The sequence below is a fragment of the Muntiacus reevesi genome, chromosome 1 (genome assembly GCF_963930625.1).
Source record: "Muntiacus reevesi chromosome 1, mMunRee1.1, whole genome shotgun sequence".
NCBI classification, from domain to species: Eukaryota; Metazoa; Chordata; class Mammalia; order Artiodactyla; family Cervidae; genus Muntiacus; species Muntiacus reevesi.
Genome location: NC_089249.1, coordinates 41,293,681 through 41,317,552, shown reverse-complemented (window position 1 = coordinate 41,317,552; position 23,872 = coordinate 41,293,681). Strand labels below are relative to the sequence as shown.

General features: G+C 47.4%; 2 protein-coding genes across 3 annotated transcripts in view; one reads left to right on the top strand and one right to left on the bottom strand.

Moving 5' to 3' along the window:
• FAM234B (family with sequence similarity 234 member B) overlaps positions 1-3,451 on the top strand; it is an 83,951-nt gene extending 80,500 nt beyond the window's left edge. For both annotated transcript variants that reach the window (XM_065941033.1, XM_065941043.1), the window contains one exon: positions 403-3,451. In XM_065941033.1, the coding sequence (XP_065797105.1) occupies positions 403-408 (6 nt within the window). In that variant the 3' untranslated portion in view covers positions 409-3,451. The remainder of the gene's footprint in view (positions 1-402) is intronic.
• A 931-nt stretch (positions 3,452-4,382) lies between these two features.
• GSG1 (germ cell associated 1) lies at positions 4,383-22,355 on the bottom strand. Its single transcript, XM_065922174.1, has 6 exons — positions 22,196-22,355; positions 10,287-10,605; positions 8,661-8,831; positions 7,692-7,844; positions 6,764-6,875; positions 4,383-4,722 (listed from the first exon to the last, which is right to left on the bottom strand). Exons 1-6 carry the CDS (start codon positions 22,241-22,243, stop codon positions 4,383-4,385), a joined length of 1,143 nt encoding a protein of 380 aa, XP_065778246.1. The 5' UTR covers positions 22,244-22,355.
• Positions 22,356-23,872: the final 1,517 nt, after the last annotated feature.

The following is a 23,872-nucleotide window of genomic DNA, read 5'->3' as shown; positions in this document are numbered from 1 at the left end:
TCATCCTCTGCCAGCCTCCTCACCCTGCCCTAAAGTCTTTCCCAGCATCAGGGTTTTTTCCAGTGAGTCAGCTCTTCGCATCAGGTGGCCAAAGTATTGGAGCTTCAGCTTCAGCATCAGTCCTTCCAATGAATATTCAGGGTTGATTTCCTGTAGGACTGACTGATTATCTTGCTCAAAATGCACCCCGTGCCCTCCCTCTATACGACAGCCTAGTTCAGTGTTCAAGAATGTATAGTGGAAAAAGATAAAGTCTCTGGACCTTTCTGGAGGGACACTTGTAAACTTTGGAGACTAAACAAAAGGATAGGGAAATAGAGGGATATTCTGACCTTGAGAGTCCTTCCATGTCTCTACCATGAAAAAAATTAAAGTCACTGATTTGTGCCCTTTTCTCCCTAGATCTAGGCTGCTGGACTCTTCAGTTCCAGAAGAAGTGAACGGAGTGGCACTGTCCCTCCCCAGCGGGTGTAAACATAGTTCTTTGGAGAGGAGGACTTCTGTCACCCCCTTCCACCTCCTCTGTGTGACCGTCGCCAGGCACTTGGAAAGGCACTTGGAATTCTTCGATAACAGCACCACCCGTTCGGCTGGGGTATCTTACCTGCCCGCCCGACCCCTGAATTAATAACCCCTTCTCCAAGTACTCTGTGTGGATAGTTTGGAACTGTGAATCTTACTGTTTTATTTTTTGTTTGTCTAATTTATGAACCCTGGCTGGGAAATTCCAGTGAAGTCCTTCCCTGGAACATTTTGCTGTGCCTAACGCCCTGAGCGTGTATCTGTCTGTTCGTGTGGTGATGAAGTCTTTTCTAGATACGCACATCCTAACCTCCCAGGGACCCAGGTTCTCAACCGTCTGAAACACATCTTGTTGGTTTGGGTCCTCTTGAGACAGGTGGCAGACCTCTGACTTGGAGGGCTCCTCGGCATCTCTCCCCTATTCTCCCCCTGCTGGTACCTCACCTGGCCCCTGACCTTGGCAGCAGCAAGAAAGACTGACATGGGGATAGCACGAGCCAGCCAGAATTCTCATTTCTTCCTCGTCTTACAGCTCCTGTCTCTTGTCTCCTCACATATTCCTTCTCCCTAGATGTAGTGACCATAACAATTAACCCTGATTGGTGTGGGGTGATACCTCATTGTAGTTTTGATTTGCATTTCTCTAATAATGAGTGATGTTGAGCATCTTTTCATGTGTTTATTGGCCATCTGTATCTCTTCTTCCTGGGAAGACTGAAGGCAAAAGGAGAAGGGCGCGACAAAGGATGAGATGGTTAGATAGCATCACTGACTTGATGGACATGAATTTGAGCAAGGAGATAGTGGAGGACAGAGAAGACTGGTGTGCTGTGATCCATGGGATTGTGAAGAGTCAGACACGACTTAGCAACGGAACAACAACAACATATCTTCTTTGGAGAAATGTCTGTTTGGGTCTTCTGCCCATTTTTTGATTGGGTTGTTTTTTGAGCTGTTGAGCTGTGTGAGTTGCTTATAGATTTTGGAGATTAATCCTTTGTCAGTTTCTTTGCAATAATTTTCTCCCATTCTATCGGAAGGGGAGCAAAAGTGGTTTAAATACCCCCTCCCTCCCTCCACGCCCCCACCAACAAGGTCCAGAGGTTATGTCTCGGTTGATATCGTTCTGCCAGTCATGGTCATTTTTATCATGTTTACTTCGGATGTGCTTATGTGTATGCCATCCTCAGCTTAGAGGAAAACTCAAGTCAGGAATGACTGAGGCAGGCAGCCTCAGCCCCCTTCATCTCATCTCCACTCTGCTCTCTCAGCATCTTCTCCTCACGGGCATCTTCCCTTCTGCTCTTTTATTCAGGGATATTTCTGCTTTGCTTGCACGAGAGCCAAGCTGTTTCTGGACTTTGATTCTGGCCCCTTGAGCCCAGCATGCAGCCATTCTGCCATGTACCCTCCTCTTCCTTGTAGAGCCCTTGAAGCAGAGTATTTTGAGAAAATCTCTGTATATACTATAGCTTTTATACGTGGTGAAATTCTTTAGAGTTATCTCTAGCGCTTACTTCTTCCTTCTTCTGTATGAATACGTTACTTTATCAGGTTCTCTTTTAAACGTCTAGACCATTGTTCGTACAGCAGGGAATCCCACATGAGCCGGAGGAGAGAACCACTTTTGTTCTGGAATAATTTTGATAAGTCATCCCTGAGTACATTCAGGTTCTCTCTTGACTTAAACCTGTGTCTTTTTAGCTTGTGTTAATAGATTCCTCGACTTTAGAGATTATAGAAAATTGGGATGCCAGTTTTAAAGGGATATGTCTGAATTGCCACTGAAAGGCATTGTGACCTAACAGAAGGTTGGTAGCCAGAGCTCTTAAAAACCATGTTGCTCAGCCTGTAGACTGGTCTTAGCCAGGTGTCTGCCCTCCCATCCCCTCTGCCTTAAGTCCTTGAGAGCAAATTTGATTCTAGCTGTTTGAAAGGCATGTGTGGGTCTCGGTTATTGTAAACTTAGGGGAACAATTAGAAGACACTCAGAAGCATGGGTTTGATTCCAGATTCACTTCTAGGGTTTGAATCTAACTGGCTAGAAGGGCGTAGGATCGAGTTTGGTCTAGTAGAGAATTCTAAGGACTAATTCACAGTCAACTGAATACCTAAAGCTTGAGTGGCCATCCTGTGGCCCGAGGCTGGGCCACCTGCTGCCCTGCCACATGGAGGCTTGCTGGGAAGCCACCCACTTTGGGCAAGAGTCAAATGCAGAGTTGTTTACTGAGGATGTGGTTTGAGAGGGACTGCTGAGGGCAGGAGACTGTATTTATGCTGGGCGTGTCCCAGAAATACACCAGTAGCAGTCAGGGGGAAAAAAAGTCCCTAAATTCTTTGTGGTGTGTTTGCAAACCAACTTAACAGAGACTGCTTTGACCCTGATCAGTTTGAATCTCTCTCTGGCTGAAACAGCAGGACACAGTTTCCTCTTTCTCTTGCAGCCAGTACAGTGGGGTGTACATGGTGGATGAAGATCGAGGAAGCTTCATCTGATCGGTGTGGGTGCTGGGCTGTTGTCAAACATGTCCCTGAACCTCCTTCTTTTCTCAGGCAACCCCCTGACCAGACGTCTAAGACAGGAAGGGCTCCTCTCCTCCCCTGCGCTCCTCTCGGGGTGCCAGCAGAGCCCATCAACCACTGCTTAGAAAGGGTACTGACTTCTGAGAACACAAGGCTGTTCCTTCTCCTAGCATCTCCTTTTTCCGTCCTTATGAACCCTCCACCCTAGATAACATCCTCCCCTCCATCCCCCTCCCAGAGGGTCTCTCCCACTTTTCCTCCTGTGATGGTTTCTCCCCAACCTCCCCCGCCCCTTCGAATGTGAATGGCCATCCTTAGTACCCGTGTTTAAGGAGAGCCAGCTGGTACGTTGTCAGGAAGCACTATTTAAAATGTGAATTGTCACAGAACAAATAAACACTGTGTATAGGAGCATACGTGTGTGCTGCTCACATTCTCTCCAGCCGTCAAGGATGGTGTGTTCTCCCTGATGGGAGAGAGAAGGGGCAAGGGGGTGGATGTGAGCCGGGGGCTCAGAGAGGAGTGTCAGCTGCAGCCTGGTCTCTGGGGAAGCGTCCCTTGGGTTCTCCACTGGGGAACCGCTGTCCTGTCCGCATGGCCTCGGTGGGCTGGTGTTTTGTTTTTGTTTCGCGGTACCCACTGCTTGTCGGATATCTCAGTTCCCTGACCAGAGATTGAACCCAGGCCACGGCCCTGAAAGCCTGGCATCCTAAGCATTAGACCACCAGGGGGCTTTGGGGGGGCTGTTTTGGGGGTGGCCTGTCCCTGCAGGCCGTGGGAGCCTCTCGTGCCCTGGTCTCCTAGTCTCTCCAAGGATAATGTGTAATTAACATAGGAATTAACATAGTGTGATGTGGCCCCTACCACATGGATGCCGGACGCTGTGGCAGGCAGCGCGGAGGATTCCCGCTCTACATGGCATCGTTCCTAGCAGTGCCTCCCAGTGCGTGGCTTTAAAGTCAAGTGCACCACAGCTGAGCTGAGCCCCTATCAGCCACCCGTCTCTGTTCTTCTGACCAGCCTGATTGCCCCTAAAGGGCAGGATCTCTATTTTACTCCTCTTTTTATCTCCCAGAACCAGGCACATAATGAACAATCGAATCGAGAAGGAATTTCTGAATGAGTGAGATGTGGGGGTGGTGAGACCAAGCTGTGATGGAAAAGGGAGCCAGAGCGCTGGGCACCTGGGCGTGCACCCCTTGGATTTAGACTCTCAATACCCTTGTTCCCAACCTCTGGAAGTCACACTCAGGAAACAGACTGCGGCTTGAGCACGTGTTGATCACAGAGCAGCGTGTAAGGTGGGGCTTCGGCCTGCTCTCCAAACCCCCTGACTCCTAACACTCTTCTACAGAAGAGCCAGCCGCCTTGGCCTCAGGCTCCTGGCTGGTGCCTTGTTGAAGTTCCTTGTCATGTAGCTCTGAGTAGAAGTCTCCTCCTTCGGAGATGGAGCGGATGGGCTGGCCGTGGAACTGGGGGTAGCTGGTCATGGGGCCCCCCGGCTGGGCTGTGCACGCCAGCTGCTGCAGGAAGCACTGGTGGTGATGCGGTTGGCAGCCCGGGGCTCCTTGGAAGCTCTTACTGTGCCTGCACTTGAACTCCAGCACCAGCCGGGTGTAGGTGTTGAAGGTGGTGACCGCCGATGCCATGCAACAGGTAAAGGAGACCCAGGCCGTGCTAGGGACACACACACGGAAAATGGGCAAGTCAGACATTTTCTTACGGGTTTGAAAGAAAAATATCAAGGTCCCTTCCTACTAGTCAACGAGGGGATGCCTCTTAAGGATTTAGGAAGAGGGTGTCACCTTTCATATGTTGTAGATTAAGAGCGGTGGGCAAGAGGTCTGAATTTGGTCTGTCCTAGGGTAAGTTCTGAATACTTTATAGTAAAAAGCCATGATTTATATGGTGTTTAAAGTCAGGAGTTGAACATTCATTTTCACTGCACTGATTTTGTTGTAAGTGCTGTGTTCTTTTATACCTGGAGGCCTATTTTGTGTGTGTGTGTGTGTGTGTGTGTGTGTGAGTCACTCAGTCGTGTCCAACCCCATGGACTATAGACTGCCAGTCTACTGGAATGGGTAACCATTCCCTTCTCTAGGGAAATCTTCCTGACCCAGGGATTGAACTCGGGTCTCCTGCACTGCAGGTAGATTCTTTACCATCTGAGCGACCAGGGAAGCCTGACACACACATATTTCCTGCCAAAGATTTTCCTGCACTCAGACACCTCTTCCGTCTTCCTTGGTTTTCAGCCTAGCTGTCGTAGGGTCCCCAGAGTTGAGCCTCTGGGAGGCATTCGGGAAACCCTGAGTACACATCCAGAGGCCTTAGTGTAGACTTCTCTAGTGGAAACAAGGCCTACAATGCAAACACTGTGGTTCTTGACTCAAAGGAAATTTGTAAAGGATGGAAGAGAAGCTGGATGGATTCAACAAAGAGGAAAAGACGCCAGGGAACCATATCAAACACACTCCTAAGAACTGGGAAAGTCAAGGCCCTGAGTGTCTCACAGTCGTGGGAAGCCCAGGACACCAGGAGTCGGGGGGGCGTTGCTGGAGGGTGGATTTCATGAGGCCGTGACAGTGAAAGGCCACGCGCTGCCGCTGTGTGTTCCCCTCTGCTGCCTGAGACAGACTAGACTCGGGTGGGAGATACTCGGGTGGGAGTTTTGAAGTCTGAGCCCTGCAGTTGAAATGCCAAGAGTGGCTTGAAAATGGATAAAAGCTGAGAAATGATGAGTCCGGAAAATGAGCTAAACTGATAGGGTGGCTGATGGAAAGATCAGAGACCCCCGAATCCAATAGCCCATATTATACCATGAGGAAAGGGGACGGGATCCCATGACAGACAGGTGTAGGCTTCCATGTGCCTCTTCGGCACAGAAACTCAAGCTTGGCACTATCTTTCCAGCACTGGTAAGTGCTTAGAACTCAGCCCAGATGATTTCATGATCTAAGTCGGCATCTGTGTAGTGAATGGAGAGTGTCCCTCAAGGGAGAAGGTGAGAAACCCACATAAAGGGGATGTTACCCTTGAATGCTTGTGTTTCATTATGGTCTCTGCTTCCTTCTTTATAATAAGAGAAGTCTAAACTGAGCCCTTAGTTCTTTAAGGGTTAGACAGAGACTGTTTCATTTCTAACACAGTTTGGTGGAATAAGAATGGAGGCAGGATGAACTTATTCATTATAGGAGGAGAGTGGGCAGCCATTCACAGAAGTGGAATCCAGATTTCAAGGCTATTTCTTCATTTCTCTGTCTCCCGGTATTTTGAGTCAAAATATTGGGTTGGCCAAAAAGTTTGTTCAGGGTTCTCTGTAAGCTTTTATGGAAAAATCTGAATGAACTTTCTGGGAAACAGAACATATAAAATGTAGAGCCTCATTTCCATAAACCATGCAAAATCAGTCTCATTTCCCTAGGACGTCCTACATGTCAGGTGTAGAAGCACGTATTAACAGCTTTATCAGCAGAAAAACTTGACAGCATCCTCACGAAAAATAAGCCAGAGGAATCCACTCTGCACCTCTCCTTGGAAGGTGGGGAAAGAATGGGTATGGCCTGCTGGTCCAGCCCTCTGGATGATTGACAGGTGTCTGGGATGAGGGATGGAGAGAAGAAAGGAGGACAGAGAGCAAGCGCCTAGTTGAGGGCTGCCAATTAATGGAGGTGGACCGGGGAAGAGGAGAAAGGTGGTGGAGGTGATAAGCACTTACTAGAAAGCCCAGCCGTAGTTCCAAGCGTGTGGCCTCCAGTCTTCTGGACCCAAGTTGGCCGTTGCCTGGAAAACTTGTGAGTACATCATATGGCCCACCATCCCCAGCAGGCCTGCAAAAGAAATGGAGTCAGCACCCTTGGAGAAAGACTGGCACTGCTATCTATCTACAGGGAATACGATTGGGAGCAAATCGTATTCCCTATGTGGCATCAGGGCTACCCTGCACTGGGGGCTCCTCCTTGAAGGCATATTTGCTGTTGGTTCCCCAGATGCTAGGTTTTGAGCTATGGGAACATTTCCAGTCAATGCTGCACCCTGGACTGCCACTCCCTTTAGGTGTTTCCCATCTGCATCCCCAACGTGAACCCTTTCCTTCATCATCCACACTAGGGGCTCCAACCTCTGGGGGTCTAATGCTTGATGATCTGAGGTGGATCTGATATAATAATAATAAAAGAAATAAAGTGCACAGTAAATGTAATGTGCTTGAATCATCCCCAAACCATCCTCTGCCCCCAGTGTGTGGAAAAATTGTCTTCCATAAAAAACTGGTCCCTGGTGCCAAAAAGCTTGGGGACCACTAATCTACAGGCATCTCTTACTTGATCCAACAGAGTCTGGCAAAACTGTGTGCATGTCACGACTCAGAAGTAATAAACCAAACCTATTGTACATAATGAGAAAACTTGCAAGCAGAAAGATCCCAGAGAGAAATCATTTTGCAAAGTATGTAGTGACTTAATCTAGCATTTTGCATGCTGTTTCAGTTTAAAATTAAAGACGCCTGTGCTGTATCTCCTGGCTTCATTCTTTAGCTTTCTTCGGCGCTCCTTCCTTCCCTTAGGACAGAGATTCCAGCTGCCGGCTAGGCTTCAAAGGCAACAGGGGACACCCACACCCTCTGTAGATCCTGAGATGCTGCTTACCCGACAAGACAGAGGAGATGGCGGCAAAGGCGCTCAGCTTGAGGCCACAGCCAGGGTTCCCTGTTAATAGCAAGTCCGTCAGTAGCAGGAGGAAACTGATGAGTTCAAGTCCAATGTAGGCAAACTGGGCTCCCAGTGATAACCATAGGATCTCTGTCAGAAACCAGAGGAAGAAGAACCGTCACCCTGACAATTAAGTAACTGAACCAGCGGTGAACAAATGCTGCCCATGAGAAGTGGAGAGCCTCATAGCACCAGAGGAAAAGACAGAGTTGAAGCAGCTGGAACAGTCCTGACCAGGGGGCTCGATGCTATCAGCTTTCTCTTTCCTCAGTACCCCATACACAACCAACCATGCTTGACTCACTGTAAATACTCTTAGGGAGACTGGAGAAGAAATCATCCAATTCCCACCAAATCTTTTAGGGATGTAAATTTTGCTACTTATTTCTGTTTTTCTTCTTAAAAAAATTTAATTCTGGAACCATCTATTTTGTTTCTCTTCTTCCTCCCCTCCCCCACCTTGACTCCTTTCTTTCTGTTACAAAAATATTTATTACATCAGTTTTAATTTTGCATTGGCAGAGGTAACCTAACCAACTTTTATTATGTTTTGGTGCTAAGGGATATATACCTTTCAATAAAGTTACTGAAATGCAAAAAAAAAAAAAAAAAAAAAAAAAGGAAGAAAAGGAAAAATTGAAGCTTTCTACATGGTTACTTGGCAACAGGAGTAGGTTAGAGCTGTTGGTAGATTTCTGTTTGGGAACTTTATTTGTCCCTGCTGTTGCTTTTTTGCGTTCCTGCCTAGGAATGAGTGTCAGCCAGGTGGGAGTTTGAATCAGCCTAGTGGGAGTTAGTGTCACCCTGTGGGGCTCAGAAGAAAAGAAAAGCAGGAGATCACAGTACAGTTTAGATCCCCAGAGGCCCAACTGAATGGCAACTAAATTTATCATCAAACCCACATACTTGCCACAAGCCCCAAGGGAGGGTGGGAGAGGGAAGCCTTCTCCATCAACCGCTTCCCTCCAAATCGGAGAGTGGGGTGACGTGGGCCTTGCAACGTGGCAAATTCCAGTAGTCCTTTCTCACCTCTCTCGGTTGGTGGTGTGAGTTCAAGGAAACGTCGGCACCTCTCCCCTGAAATAGACAAGGTACAAGGTGGTGAGTTGCTGCCCTGGACGAGGGACACAGGCTTTTCCTAATTCCATCCCGGGGGCCTGCCCAGCACATGGAAGGCAGGCCATAAACGTCTCTTTAGAAGCAGGGAAGGATGCAAGGATGGATGAACCAAACAGGCCAGAGTCATCCAAGATTAATTCCTGTCTCAATTCCTGATTATGAAGAGGACACTCCCCCAGTCACCCAGGGGGTGTCTCCAGCGTTGGTTCACCAGCTCCTTCTGCTCCTGCTGCTGGCTTGAGTGGCTCTAAATTGTTTCCTGGACTGGAGTCACAGCAGTGCTAAATGGCACAATAATAAATATAAATGGAATTCTCTCAAATCATCCCACCCCCTCCTTCTTCCACTGAGTCCAAAAGTCTGTACTTCACATGTATGTGGAAACGTATACATTACCACATGTAAAATCGATAGCTAGTGGGAGTTTGATATATGATGCAGAGCACCCAAAGCCAGTGCTCTGTGACAACCTGGAGGGATGGGGTGAGGAGGAAGGTGGGGGCTTCAGGATGGGGGGACATGTGTATGTCTATGACTGATTCATATTGATGTATGGCAAAACCATCACAATATTGTAAAGTAATTATCTTCCAATTAGATTAATTAAAAATGTAAAAATAAATGGAAATACCCCAGAGTTTATAATCCTTTCCCATCTCCTTTTCACCTTAGCCCAAACTGGGAAAAGCACTAGACTGCAAATTGTACACAGTTCTGGGCTTTAGGAAAACTTCACTACAGGGGGATCTTTGCAAGCTTTGAGCAGGGAGGAGGGAACGTCCTCTGCTATTCGCCTGAGGACAAGCCCCTATCTAACATGCTGGCATAGCGCCTGCTTTGTGAGTGTACGCCCCACGACCTGAGACCTGAGAGGGTCTGGCTGCGTCTCCTCTGGGGAGAACTTCCAGGATGTATTTGTCCTCCCTGGGCTTCACTTGCCCTGCCTTTTCAGTGGTAACAATAACACTTAGAATGAGAACACACCTCTGGGATGCTTTAAGGGCCATCTACTCTGACGCCTGCATCTCACAAAGGAGAAAATCAAAGCCTGTAGCAGTGAAGTTCTTCCTGTAAAGTTACAGCTGGACAGAGCCCAGGCTTTCTCTACGATAGTCTCCTTGTTTTTTGTCTCTAAACGGCAACTCTGGCTGGCAGGAATGGGAAGTCTCATAACCTTCAAAGTCTGCCTGAGACTGTTGAGGGGGATGCTGTTTGAAACCAGCGAGAGTCTGGAGGTGGAATGCCAGATGGATGGACTTTGGACCTTATGACAACGGAGTCTGATGTGGAAGGGACACAATGGAGAGGGGGGAAGATGCTGAGGCTAGGGGTGAGCCTGGCCGGTGTGAGCAAGGGCTACAGACTTCCCCCTGCAGGGTCGGGGGACCAGAAATCTGGGGGCGAGGCAGCTACCTGGCTCTTCCATGATCTCCGCACAGGATAGCCACATGCCGCTCCGGAAGGCATGGAAGGTGAACCGGTCATCCCCGGTCTCCCAGCTGTAGTGCACCACCTCCTGGGAAGATGCGTTGCTGCCGCCCCCATCCAGGGGCACCGGCATGTCAAAGCACTTGGCTGGTAGACCTTTCCCGCACAGGGGCTTGGGCACCTTCTGTGTGCCCACAAACCAGTAGTTGCTGAGCAGGGATGCTGTGGAGAGGCTGAGTGATAGCATGCTGAGGATGGCAGATAGGCATGTCCGTTGGCTAGAGAAGCTCTTCGGGAGCCCCATCTGTAATAAGACACACAGGTGAGGAGCCTGATGTTAGAGCCTCATCTGAGATCGGAGATCAGCACCCTCCCCCGAGGCTCCCTAAACTCCCTGGAGCCGCTTTCCTCCAACACAATGGGCGCGACCAGCCCTCAGGAGTTTTCTCCAAGTAGCCTTGGGCGAGCTCGGCTCCAGGACCGGCCTGGAGCAAACGCTGAAGCCATGATGTTTATTTCAGCCGGACCGTATTATATTAAAACGCTTATTGGGGATAATCTGAACAAGCATCAGATAGTAATGTGATTAAGCCACTGAGCTAGTGTGTATCTGGTTGAGAAAAAGGATTGGGTGTTCACCAGATGTTCCTGCTGTTAATCTTTGGTTTTGTCTTCAGGGAAAGGTAGTGGGGAGGTATTTGTTCTTGTTGTTGTTATGAGGATTTACTTAAATAATACAAACAAAATGTTGGGCATTTATCTGACATATATTAATGGCTCACATGGTAAATTCCCCATTCTTCCAATCTAACAAAAAACATTTACACTCCTTTTAGTTATAAATGGGTTTTAATTTATGACTATCCTATATAAGATTTTGATGTCTTCCTCCCTGGTAGCTCAGTTGGTAAAGAATCCGCCTGCAATGCAGGACACCCAGGTTCAACCCCTGGGTCAGGAAGATCTCCTGGAGAAGGGAATGGCAACCTAGTCCAGTATTCGTACCTAGAGAATTCCATGGAGAGAGGAGCCTGGCAGGCTACAGTCCATGGGGTCGCAAAGTATCAGACATGGGTGAGTGACTAACACTTTCACTTTTCCCTGTGTTAGATTCCTCTGAGAGGAGTAAAGGGGCATATATCCATGGGATTCTCCAGGCAAGAATAGTGGGATGGGTAGCCGTTTCCTTCTCCATGGGATCTTCCTGACCCAAGGATCGAACCTGGGTCTCCCACATTGCAGGACGATTCATTACCATCTGAGCCACCAGGAAAGCCCATTTATCCTATTAATAAATGTTAAAGAGGATGCTCCCTAGGGGAGCAGATAGAGGCACTGGACTCTTGAGGGTAGGAGGGCGGAGGACCAGCTGGGATGCTGCAACCCTTGGAGAGGAAATAGTGATGTGTTTTGAGAGAGGTGGTGGTCTGAGTTCAGCTTCCATCCACTATGCCTGAACTGAGAGAATCTCAAATGCAAGGTGGCTGTGTGGTACCCATGGAGGCTGGACTTTGAGTGCTCTGGCCTTGGAGCCACAGGGAGGGTGCCCTGTGGACAAGGAACCTGCAGGTGCAGCCCCCCAGCCCAATGCAGTTGCAGTGCCTGTGGGTGACCCGGTGGGGGGCTGCAGAATGAATGCAGCCCCCGTGGCTTTGGCTGGAGCCCTCAACCTTGTCATTTTTAACCTAAAAGATGTCTAACGTTAGATGTTTCAGTGCTGGGGAGTGGTGGCGTGGAGTCAGATTGAATTTGATTTATTAATAGAAAAATAAAGAGATCTGACAGGTCTCACACTTTGCATTACGAAGCAGTTTGTACTGTTATATTAATATATACTGAGCGGAAAAGAAGCCCATAGTTAGTTGCTGACAGACACTTCTTAAAGTAAACCATCTTGAGCTTTCTAAGGGGAATCACTTACATCAGAATTAATCAGACCCAAATCTGCTTAGCTTAAGAGATGTAAATAAAACCATAGCTAAATGAGACAGGCCCATAAATCTGCCTCTCTCATCATCTCCAGCTGAACATTTTCTACATTAAACAGGCAACTTTATCTTAGAATCATAACAGTTTGTTCTTTATAAATTTTAGGGACTAAAACAGTACATACCACAGACAAAGTGCAGTTTTTTATGGCAATAAGAAATATACCAGATTCATATGTAGATAGAAGCCAATAAGCAAAATGTATGATAAAACAGCTTCTCTAAGGCAATTTGCTAATAAGATTTTTTTTTTAAGCACTCAACAAATTAACTCCAGCAAGAATTGTTGGTTCAAGACTCTGGGTGACCTTGGTGAGGACTCAAAAGCCATGATGTCTGGAAGGGGGCAGTGATCTTATATTGCCAGATATGGAAGTCATTATGAGCCCCTTTTCTTCCCCCAAAAGAATGTTTTCATCTTGTTTTTTAGTTTTGAAAATCCTATAGTTTTTGTCATTGTTCTGCTACTCTTAGTTACCCTTTCTATTTTTATATCCATTGTTTGAATAGGAAATAGACTTCAAGGTGCAACATCTTCGTCCATTATTCTGTATAAAGATGGAACTAAGGATTCAGGCAATTCTACATTTTCGACAACTTTATTTTCAACCCCGTATGACTTGGAGATTTAGCCACTATCCCATCACATCAGATTTTAATTTTACCCTCAATCCATTTTAAATCATACCTATTCATAAATTATTCATCAGGTTATTCCGAAATAAGAATCATGAATCCCTCACCACTTTGTAGCAGCGCTAAGGTGACAGACAACCAATTTAAGAAGTTGAGGAGCAAAGAATGAAAAAGAGCTTGGGAGAACGAACTTACGCTTCTCAGGGGGAAGGGTAGGGGGAAGGGAGAGTTAGGGAGTTTGGGATGGACATGTACACGCTGCTATATTTAAAATGGAGAACCAACAAGGACCGGCTGTATAGCACAAGTAACTCTGCTTCATGTTATGTGGCAGCCTTTGCGGGAGAGGAGTTGGGGGAGAATGCATACTCCGGTATGATGGCTGGGTCGCTCTGCCATGCACCTGAAGTTATCACAGCACCGTTAATCAGTTATACTCAAATATAAAATAAAAAGTTTTGAAAAGAGAAGAAAAAGAGCTTGGAATGGAGTCCAAAGATGCTGTTCTCAGGAGTGTCTACCAAGGACAGACTCAAGGAACCTCATTCAACGATTATCTTGATAAATGAATGAGAATCCATTCAAGAATCTTCAAGAATTGCCTTCAACACCCACACTGCCATACCCTTCACTACATATTGTATTCTTCCCCCTAAAAATGCCTTTCTCTTGATTTAGAAGAACAATCTAATTTGGCAATGGTTTCCTTCAGGGGATCATGGAGAAGAAATAGCGGCCACAAGACATGTTCTATCTTTGCATGTACTGACAAGCCCCAAGCCGAGGCGACTCTTCACTCTCTAAAAATGGGACAGTGTGTGGCTTCAGACACAGGCTCAGACCACTAGGGAAGTATATAGACTATGCTTTTCAATAATTAATTTCTATCGAGTTTCAGTGATTCTTCCATCAGCATAGGTTAATGGCAAAACCTCAGGATTAACACAGACTAGTAAGGACAACACATGGATGTGACTGGCACATCTCTTAGAAGAATCAGGAGCAAAACAGTTATGAAATGCATGTTCCAAACAATAAGAGAGGGAAGCTGGTTACCTTGACCATGGTCCTTGTCTCTCGGCTTGTCCAGAATGACTGCAGATGCCATCTGTGCTCCAAATCCCTTTGGTTTAGTGTTGAAAGAAGGAAAACTCCCTTTCCATTCCCCTCCCACCTCCTCCCACCCCTCCCCTCTAACATATATTTGGAGTGCTTCATGATTAAACGCTGCCTTGCAGGGAATTTGGGCATTTAAAAATTGACAAAGCACTCATGGTCCAGTTGTCCTGAGTGAGTACACAGGAGAGCTTGCCACTGGGGGTCTGGGATTCAGCACTAAGACACGAGGACCTATGTGTGCAGAATTGAAGAAGCATCAAGATTCTGTAAAGCAATTATCCTTCAATTAAAAAATAAATTTAAAAAGTGCAGAGCGATTGAGTGTCCATCTCACCGCCACTCCCTAGGTAACTGGTGGGAATGGATTGGGCTTGATTTCATGGCAGAAGAACATTGTAGAGTCACCACTGCTTTGGAGTAACTTTTGTCAGTTCCCATTCCCTTGTGTTGGGTTTTCCATCCCCTTCATAAGCCCCGTGATCTGCAATGTCAGGGGCCTCATAGAGCCATGGGTACGGAAAGGCTTCCTGGTGTCATGGGTGGTCTCCGCTCTCTAGTGAGTGACATCAGTAAGGATTGTTATAATATCCCGTGACCATCTGTGTGTTAGGTAGTGTTGGGGGCAAGCCTGCCGAGGGAGGAGGATTGGAGAGAAATAACCCCCTGGGTTAGCAATGCTGTGGCTATCTACCATTTCTCTCCCAATCTTTGGGCAAAGGGATTAAATTTTTTTTTTTAAGTACATTTCTAAAACTTAAACAAAAAGCAAACAAACCTGGCAAATCAATAAGGGTTTGATTGCATATCTTTTGTAGTCAGTCCTCTAGAAATACAAATGAAGCTTTCTGTCCTCAAAAACTGTACCAGTTAATCAGGTTGAGAAGGTGGGGAGACTGCTACGTCCCCCTGAATGCCCAAGGACTTCATCCTCCTCATTCTGGCAGATGCGCTTCCTTCCTTCTTCCTGGAATGTCTCCTCTTCTTACCCGAGGATCTGCCTCTTGTCAAGTTGAACTCAAGTCACTCATTCTTTGAAAATGTTCCTTCCTAAGGACTGTTCCCTCCTCTCTGTCCTTGTCCCCTCCCATGATGCGTTCTATATTCCCACTGTTTGTCTGGATTGTAAAGTCCTCAAAGTTTACTCCATATTCGAGAGTTGTAGTGCTCAATTCTGACCAAGCATCAGAACCACCTTTGCAACTTTGGGAGATATGCAGATTCCTAGGCTCCATCCTGAGCTGCCATAGTGGCTCTGGGGTGATACCCAGGAACCTAAAATTTTAGAACACGTTTAGCATACACACAGGGCTGGACTTCGGAATTTCCGGTTCCACATGCGAGGAACTTGGGAATCACCACTCTGATCACACAAGTAAAAAAACGGAACAGACTGAAAACTATATAATCAGGGAATTAACGTGCCATAAAAATCACACCTGTTTGACTCACTTTGGGTTGACATTTAGCGAAAGCCTCCTCTCTGCCCTGCCCTTCCGCCACGTCGACCAGATCTGCCGCCAACCGAGTCATGATCCTCCCATCCTATGTTTGTGCAGTTGGTCTGGGGACTCAAAGGCAGGCTCCCCTTGGAGCACTTGAATTGGTCCACACTCTGGCCAAATTAGTCTCCTTTGATCTTGATCCTGTCCCCCGATATATGCTCTACTCTATTTTTTAAAAACTTTTAATTTCATATTGGGGTATAGCCGATTAACAAGGTCGTGACAGTTGCAGGTGGACGGCAAAGGGACTCAGCCACACTTGTACCCATTTTCCCCCAAACTCCCCTTCCATCCAGGCCGCCAGGTAACATTAAGCAGAGTGCCCTGTGCTGTATGGTACGGTTTTGGTGATTATCTATTTTAAATATATCAGTGTGTTACACGTCGATCCCAAACTTCCTATCCCTTCCCCTGATCCTTCCATTCTCCCTCCACCATAAGGTCTGTGAGTCTGTATCTGTTTTGTAAATAAGTTCATTTAAATAATTTCTTTTTAGATTCCACATATATGATTCCTCTTGGGTCGGGAAGATCTCCTGGAGAAGGGATAGGCTACCCACTCTAGTATTCTTGGGCTTTCCTGGTGGCTCAACTGGTAAAGAATCAGCCTGCAATGCGGGAGACTTGGGTTCGATCCCTGGGTTGAGATTCCCTGGAGAAGGGGAAGGCTACCCACTCCAGTATTCTGGCCTGGAGAATTCCCATGGACTGTATAGTCCGTGGGGTAGCAAACAGTCAGACACGACTGAGTGTCTTTTACTCACTCACTATATGATTCCACATATAAGGGGTATCATACCATATTTCTCCTTATTTGTCAGCCTTACTTAACACCCTTGTTTAACACTTGTGTGCTTTAGTCCAGGGGTGATGTCTGTATCACCCAAAAGACCCTTTATTTCCCTCCTCTCCTTGGAGAAAAGGGAGCAGGCAACTTCTGATTCCTGTACGTCATTGAATTGGCTGTTGGTTTTTGGCTGCAGTTTTCATCTCAACGCTGGGTGGCACTATCTTCCCATATTTTCCTTCTTCACTCACATGCTTCCCCCCACCAGCAGCAAAGGTGGGTGGAGGTGGCTGCCCCACCCCGCAGGCTAGCGCTCTCTTTTCTTGCCTTGGCTTCCTCCCCACACAGTAATCTATAGAAGCCATGTGTCAGCTTTCTGGAATTCAGGGCTCACAATGAACTTTGGGGCCATCCAGCTGCTCCCTGGAGGACATCTTGTAAGATTGTTTCCTGTGGCACATTTTTCTGTGGCCAGTTTTAGTTTTCAGTGACTCAATAGGCCCTCAAATACTTCCCATGGGAAATACAACTCCGTGGTATCAGAAAATATTGTGCGACAATGTTTCCTGATGAGTTTTGTGCACATTTTTCTTGACTTAATCGTATCCTCATTCCCTTTCCATCCCAGAACAGTGACCAATTCTTTTCCCTTCTCTCTGCTTCCACCCTGCAAATACTTAGAGACACTTCTCATATCCCGCTTGAGTCACCTTTTGGCACAGTCCTCTGTCTTTGGTTTTTATTGCCTCTGCTCATAAACCGCGCCCCCTGTACCTTATTAGCCTGAAATATGCCCTCTCCAGGGAAAAGGAGATGGGAGCAGCAGAGTTTCAGATGGGTTACATGAAGAAGTCTAGGGTGGAGCTGATGAAACTTCAGCTTTGTGGTCCCCCACTTACTCAGGCCCCTTCCAAGATACTTATTATTTAATTTGTACTTTTTTTTTTTAAAGAGGGTCTCCCAAATTATATTATTTTAGGCCTTCCCAAAGCCTAGCTCTGGGCTTCTCTGGTGGCTCAGACAGTAAAGAATTGGCCTGCAATGCAGGAGACCTTGGTTTAATCCCTGGATAGGGAAGATCCCCTGGAGAAGGAAATGGCAACCCAATCCAGTATTCTTGCTTGGGAAATCCATGGACAGAGGGGCCTGGCGGGTTACAGTCCATGGGGTCGCAAAGAGTTGGACACGACTGAGAAAGTAACACTAAGGCCTAGCTCTGGGAGAGGAGCCTGGTGGGCTGCAGGCCATGGGATTGTAAAAAGTCGGACATGAGTGACTTAAGATGCACATACCCGTGGGAGGCTATGCATTTAGTGTGCGTGCTTGTTTGACTGGCTGGCTCCTAGATGCAATCAATATTGAGACCCCCCCCCCCCCATCCCATCCCCTCCCCAAGGACCCTGGGCCACAATGTCCAATTTCCTCTTTTTGAAAAAGCATGAGTTTCTCTGCCTGACCACAAAAATCAGAGCCGAGTGTCCCACTCACTTCCTTTCATTGTAATTTGAGCATGTTAATTTTTTGTTCCTTCTCTTTCTTCTCTTAAAGTAATTGCTAGTCAATGCCACATAAATATAATTTGACTAGGCTCAGAAGCTCCTGACTCAACACAGACGAGAAGATTCCATGTCTCGGAACATTACTGAACTTTGGTCTGTTGGACCCTGATCGCCTCAGGACACCCCCATAGGGATGTATGTGCAACTGAATGTTTGTGACATCACAAAGCCAAGGGCTGGGACCAACCTATCCCTGCTAAAGTCCTCAGTCACTGTGCCCTGCACTGTCCAAAAACACATTTACTAGGCATGAAAAAAAGAGAAACTGGTCTTGGGACACCCACATATACTTTGTAAACAGGAATTCAATTTGGTTTGTGACTACTCTGGAGATTAGAAGTGATTAAAACAATGGGTAAGAATGCTGAGATGCTGAACCAGTTCAGTTCAGTTCAGTTCAGTTCAGTCGCTCAGTTGTGTCCAACTCTTTGCAACCCCACAGACTGTAGCACGCCAGGCTTCCCTGAACCAGGGAAGATTGTAAAGCACAGCCCTTCCCTCAGGTCCAAGACTGGGGCTATGGAATCCAGGTTTTATTTTTTTATTATTATCGCATATATCCATTCTGGCATCTTGTCCCGAGAAAGGTTTGTTTGGGACAGTTGTTGTTCACTCACTCACTCACCCTATGGACTGCAGCACGCCAGGCTTCCCTGTCCTTCACTGTCTCCCAGAGTTTGCTCAAACTCATGTCCACTGAGTGGGTGGTGCTATCCAACCAACCATCTCATCCTCTGTTGTCCCCTTCTTCTCTTGCCCTCAGTCTTTCAGGGTCTTATCCAACTAATCGACTCATCACATCAGGTGGCCAAAGAATTGGAGCTTCAGCTTCAGTATTAGTCCTTCCAATGATATTCAGAGTTGATTTCCTTTAGTTTGGGACATAGATAGTACACACTATCCTCCCAGGAGTCAGATTTCTGACCCAGGCCCTATTAACTAATTCTTTTCTGTTACTAAGTAGATGAAAGGTTGGAATACAGTGAGAATATCTCAGTTGTTACTGACTCTGGTCTACACTGCTTTGTTCTGTCTGCCTCTCTCCTGTAACTCATCACATGGTTTACTTGGCTATTCTGTTCACTTGACTAACTTTCTAGATACAGTAGCAACTATGTCTTATTCGTTGTTGATCCTCAGAGCCTAGCCCTAACAGCCACAAATGAATGGAATGAATGAATGAAGTGCGTAATGGAAACCCAGCTCACAAATACAGTTAGGAAGACTATGGCTGAAGATAAGATCTTGAAAAAGTGTCCAAACAGCCTCCTATGGTGAAAGGGACAGGGATCCTCCTGCTTCACATATGAAAGAGCAGGGAGGAGCTGCAAAGAGGGTCCACAGACACACCCTAGGCCTTTCTACATAGATGCACCCTGAGTTTCATCAAACAGACCCTGTGCCAATACGCTTCCTCCCACCTGTGGAAACATTCCTGCTGTTTGACGCGCCAAGCCTAGAAAACAGCAGTGATCTCATAAACAAGCATTATCTTCAGTTCACAGAGACTAGGGTACAATCAGATTGCTCACAAGCCAGTGACAGACTGGAAATGTTATATCCTTTCCCAAGCCCTGTGATTCCCTCCTGGTTGGAGCCCTTTCGGATGGTAGATCTGGAATGTTCAAAGTTCTGAGGTTCTGTAGCCCTAATTACAATGTTACTTCAATGCCTCACACATGACACATTTACTGAGGACGATTAGCAACGCTGGCTCAGGACATTTTGATATCTGCTTCCCAGCCCTAATGGGAAGACTAACATCACTAAAATGCCCATGCCGAGTGTCCAAAATACTAAAGCCACTATAGGACATTGAGCTCTGGGGTTTCCCAGCTTCAGGTTAAATCCTAATGTAACCAAGCTTTATGTCCACATGGCCCCAGAGGCTCACAGAATAAGAAAAGGACTCCAGTCTTCCTAACATGGGTTCCGAGTTCTGGGAACACCTACTTCTGTGCAGTGGGGAGGGCCAAACAAAATCATTTGCGGGGGCTCTCCTCTGTGTGGCTTTTCCCGTTCCTCCTTTTAATGGAATTGTTTGAGGGCTTTTGCGAATGCAGTCATTTCCAGGAGAGGAAGCCGCCTTCTTTCATGCCTCAAGCAGCTGGAGTGAATCAGAGGGGCAGTCCCATCTGGGCATCCTGTGGGGCAATCGCTCACGCGGGGGTGACGGAGCGCTCGGGGACTGCTGGGGCGGGGCGGGGGTGGTGGGGTGTCGGGGACAGACTGGCAGGGCAGGGGCCTAACGGGAGTGGCCTCTCAAGGGGCGCGCCGTTTGTATCCGGCATGCGACCCCCACCCCGTCCCTTCCTTCTCTGCCAACCCCCCCACCCGACTTCCCCCGGCAGTCGCAGTACCCGAGCGCCGGGCTAGTTCCCGCGGGCCCCCTCCCATCCGCTAGTAACACGCCCGCCCTCGGTTTACTACGGCGCCCGGTCGCCTAGCAACGGGAGAGCGTTGCCAAGGTGACGCGCTGGAGACTGTTTTTAATCATTTGGCTAGGCCCAGCCCAGCGGCGGAGCGCCGGGATGTCCCGAGCGGGTGGGGCTCCCCGCCCGGGGCCTCTCCATCTTCCTAGGGGGAAGGGGACGGCGTCCCGAGGGTCCTCCCAGGCGGGGTGGGCGGAGGGAGTGCGGAGATCCCCTTTCATCCCCTGAATTCCGCTCACGAGCCGGTGGGCCGAGGGTCGGGAGGAGCTGAAACCCAAGTCTAAGGTCTCCGCGCCCCCTGCCGCCTTCCCCTAAAGGTACGCTCCGGCTCCCGTTCTGCAGAAAGGCCTTGTCTCTGACTCATTTCGTGGGTCCGAGAGACGGAACTTCGGGGCCACCAACCCACAGCAGATCTGAGTTTTAGTCCCTGCCCACCCCACGACTGGGCTAAAGATTTTGGCCAAGTTCCCTAACCTCCCTGAGCGATTGTTTTCTCGGAGGCGAATTAAAGAGAATTTGGCCTCCCCCGTTACCCCGTCCCTGTCCCAGACGGTTTGGCAGTCCCTCCACGGACGTTTAATCCTCACTACCTCGAGAAGTCAGGACCCCAGTGTCCGACTCCTCAAGGCCACACTCTCGTAAACGCAGAGTCAACTTGGGAAACCTCCTGAGTCAAGGCCAGGCCGCCCCTCGGTCAAGGCGAGGCCTGGTCACCCTTATCCGTGGCGCAGATTGAGGCCCAGTTATGACAGCACACTCATAATGAGGCAACAGATTGCCTCCTTTAAACTTCACGGGTGTATACCGATAAATGGACTCTCCCATCATTTCCTCTGTACCTCTCCTCGTAAACCAATAAAAAATTTTTTTTCACTACGGCTAGTCCTAGCTGTATTCACTTCTGAGGGTTGGCCTATTTATGATTTAATCACTTAGGGAGATTCTGAACCAGGGAAGTGGATTGAGCCCAATAATCTGGTGGTTCTTCAGAACTGTGAGCTCTTCTCTGAGGCTCCAGATGTGTCTTTTTTTTTTTTTTTTTTAAAGAAACTCCTTCTGAGATCTCTAACTTCCAGCCCATAAATATCACACCACATTGCTCTGTGTGTGTGTCTGTGTGTGTGTATGCTATTTCTCAAGCTAATCCTAAATTTCATTTTTCTCCCCTGGGAAAGGTAAGATATAGGAGAATGAACATCATTTTTTTTTTTCTTTTTAGTAACCCTGTGAGCTGCAAGTTGGGAGTTGCCAACTGTCTCAAAATGGAAGGCAAGTCGCTTTCAGATGTGTCTTCTCTGCTAAACAAGCCAAGATGTCTTTGTTGGCTGTGAGTGTCTTTCTGGGTCTGGAAGTGTCTCTGCAGATTCTGAGACCGGAAAGAGCCTAAGATTGTGCTGTCCTTTCTTAGTTCCAGCAGATTTTGGATTGGAGTTGGTCATGGGAATGCCTCAGCATCTCTTTCAGTTCGCTGGAGTGATGGACAGTTTATCACTGCTATCATTTCCGTGCCATTGGGCCTTTTCCAGGGACTAGATTTTGTAGTAGAAATCATACAGATAGAGAGGGGAAAAAAAGACCTAGAAGACATTAAGTTGTACTGGGAGCAGAGGAAAGGTGTGATAAGAGGCAAAGGAGGAAGAAATGGAAGTTTTAATGAAAGATGATGAAAGAACAAGAGGCCAAGGTAGGACCATCACTGGGTTTATCAATAAAAACTGGGCTCAAGTAACACATTTTTACTCCATTTCAGATAATCCTACCGAGTGTTCTCAAGCTCCTTATGATGAGTTTGTATAACCCATATTACACATCCAATAGTAAGGGGACTACACATGAGATAGTCATGAGATTTCAAAAGTTAAGGTACCTACCTTCTGGGTGAGACAAACATTTTGAATCAGCTGAGAGGAATTGCTCATTCACTTTTGAAGTTATGAGGCAGAGGGGTTTCAGTGTTTCTTCTGCTATGTCTTAGTTGGTTGCGTGGGATGAGCCTTGACTGTGAAGATGAATCAGAGCCCCTCTTGCCAGCAGAGGGGTCCGGTGGTATGAGGTAGGCTGGAGAGGATGGAGAGGTTATCCTGCAGTCAGGACTCGCTGGGGTGGGGCTGGCTGACACAGGAGGCTGCCTCTGTGACATCACAGTGGCAGGCAGGGGTCACCCTGCTGTTCACTCTGCCTCCTACCCCCACCCTCAGAAGGACTGGGGCCACTCTGGGGTTACCGTCCAGAGGCCAGCATGTCTTTTGTGTCCTCCAGATCTTATGCTTTTATTGCTTTGCATAAGAATCACCTGGGCATCTTAGTAAACTATCAGCTTCTGAAAGTCGGGAATGGCTCCCGTGGGACACTGACCAGCCCTCACAGGGTTGTAAGACCCTAGGCCAGTGCTGTCCAAGAGAAATGAGATATGAGCCATAGATGTCTTTTAAACTTTCCCAGTAGCCACATTAAAAAAAAGTAAAATTGAGACACACACTGCAATCTAACAGTGATATTTTATGCAGTGCTGTTTGTTGATGTCAAATGCAGGCCTCCCTCAATAAAGTTGAGTCCAGTGGAAAAGTCATCTACACTAGTAAGGGTTCTAGTTCATTTAGACTAGTTCGCTATTTTAATAAGTACATAATGAGGATTTAGGAGCTTCTATTAAAAATATTATTTTATTTATTGTGCTGGGGCTTCGTTGCTGCACATGGGCTTTCTCTAGTTGTGGCGAGTGGGCGCTGCTCTCTAGTTGCAGTGTGCGGGCTTCTCATTGCCATGGCCTCTCGTTGCAGAGCACAGGCTCTAGGGCTTATGGCTCAGTAGTTGTGGCTCGTGAGTTCCAGAGCTCGGGCTCAGCAGTTGTGAACAGGCGTAGTTGCTCTGCGGCAAGCGGGATCTCCTGGGACCAGGGATGGAAGCTGTGTCCCCTCCATTGGCAAGCAGATTCTTAACCTCTGGACCACCATGGAAGTCCTCCTTCTATTTTTAAAATGTAAATTAAAATGAAATAAAATTAGAAATCCAGTGCCTCAGTTGCACTCCTCTAAGGGCTGAAAGAGCTTGGTAGCTACTGGACAGCTCAGCTCTGGAGCATCCCCAGAGAAGGTTCATCCCCAAAGATGGACAGAAATTAGCACTCTAAAGAACTAAGAAACTAGTGGATGTTCACGAATGTTATTTTAATAAGTACACAATGAGGATTGGAGGTGTTAACACTGAGGCTTGAAGAGTGTTTTCCAGTCAAGGGTCCGGCTTATTCCACCTCTGAGCTTTTACCTAGGTACTCCTCACTGAGCTTCCTTCTTCTTCCTGTCACCCCACCTAAGTCCTACATGACCTTCAGAGCATGATTCCACCCTCAATTCAGTCCAAAGTCTTGCCCTGTTATTCTAGCCGTCATTTCTCTGCTTGCCCCCAGAGCGTGCATTGCATGGATGGTCTCGCTGTGCTATGGGGGGCTTTCTTCCACGGGCTCTCACACCGCTTGCTTTGTTTCAGGAATGTTAGCCCATCTCGCTCATGAAATTCTAAGCTGCTGGAGGACAGACCTACTTCTTTAT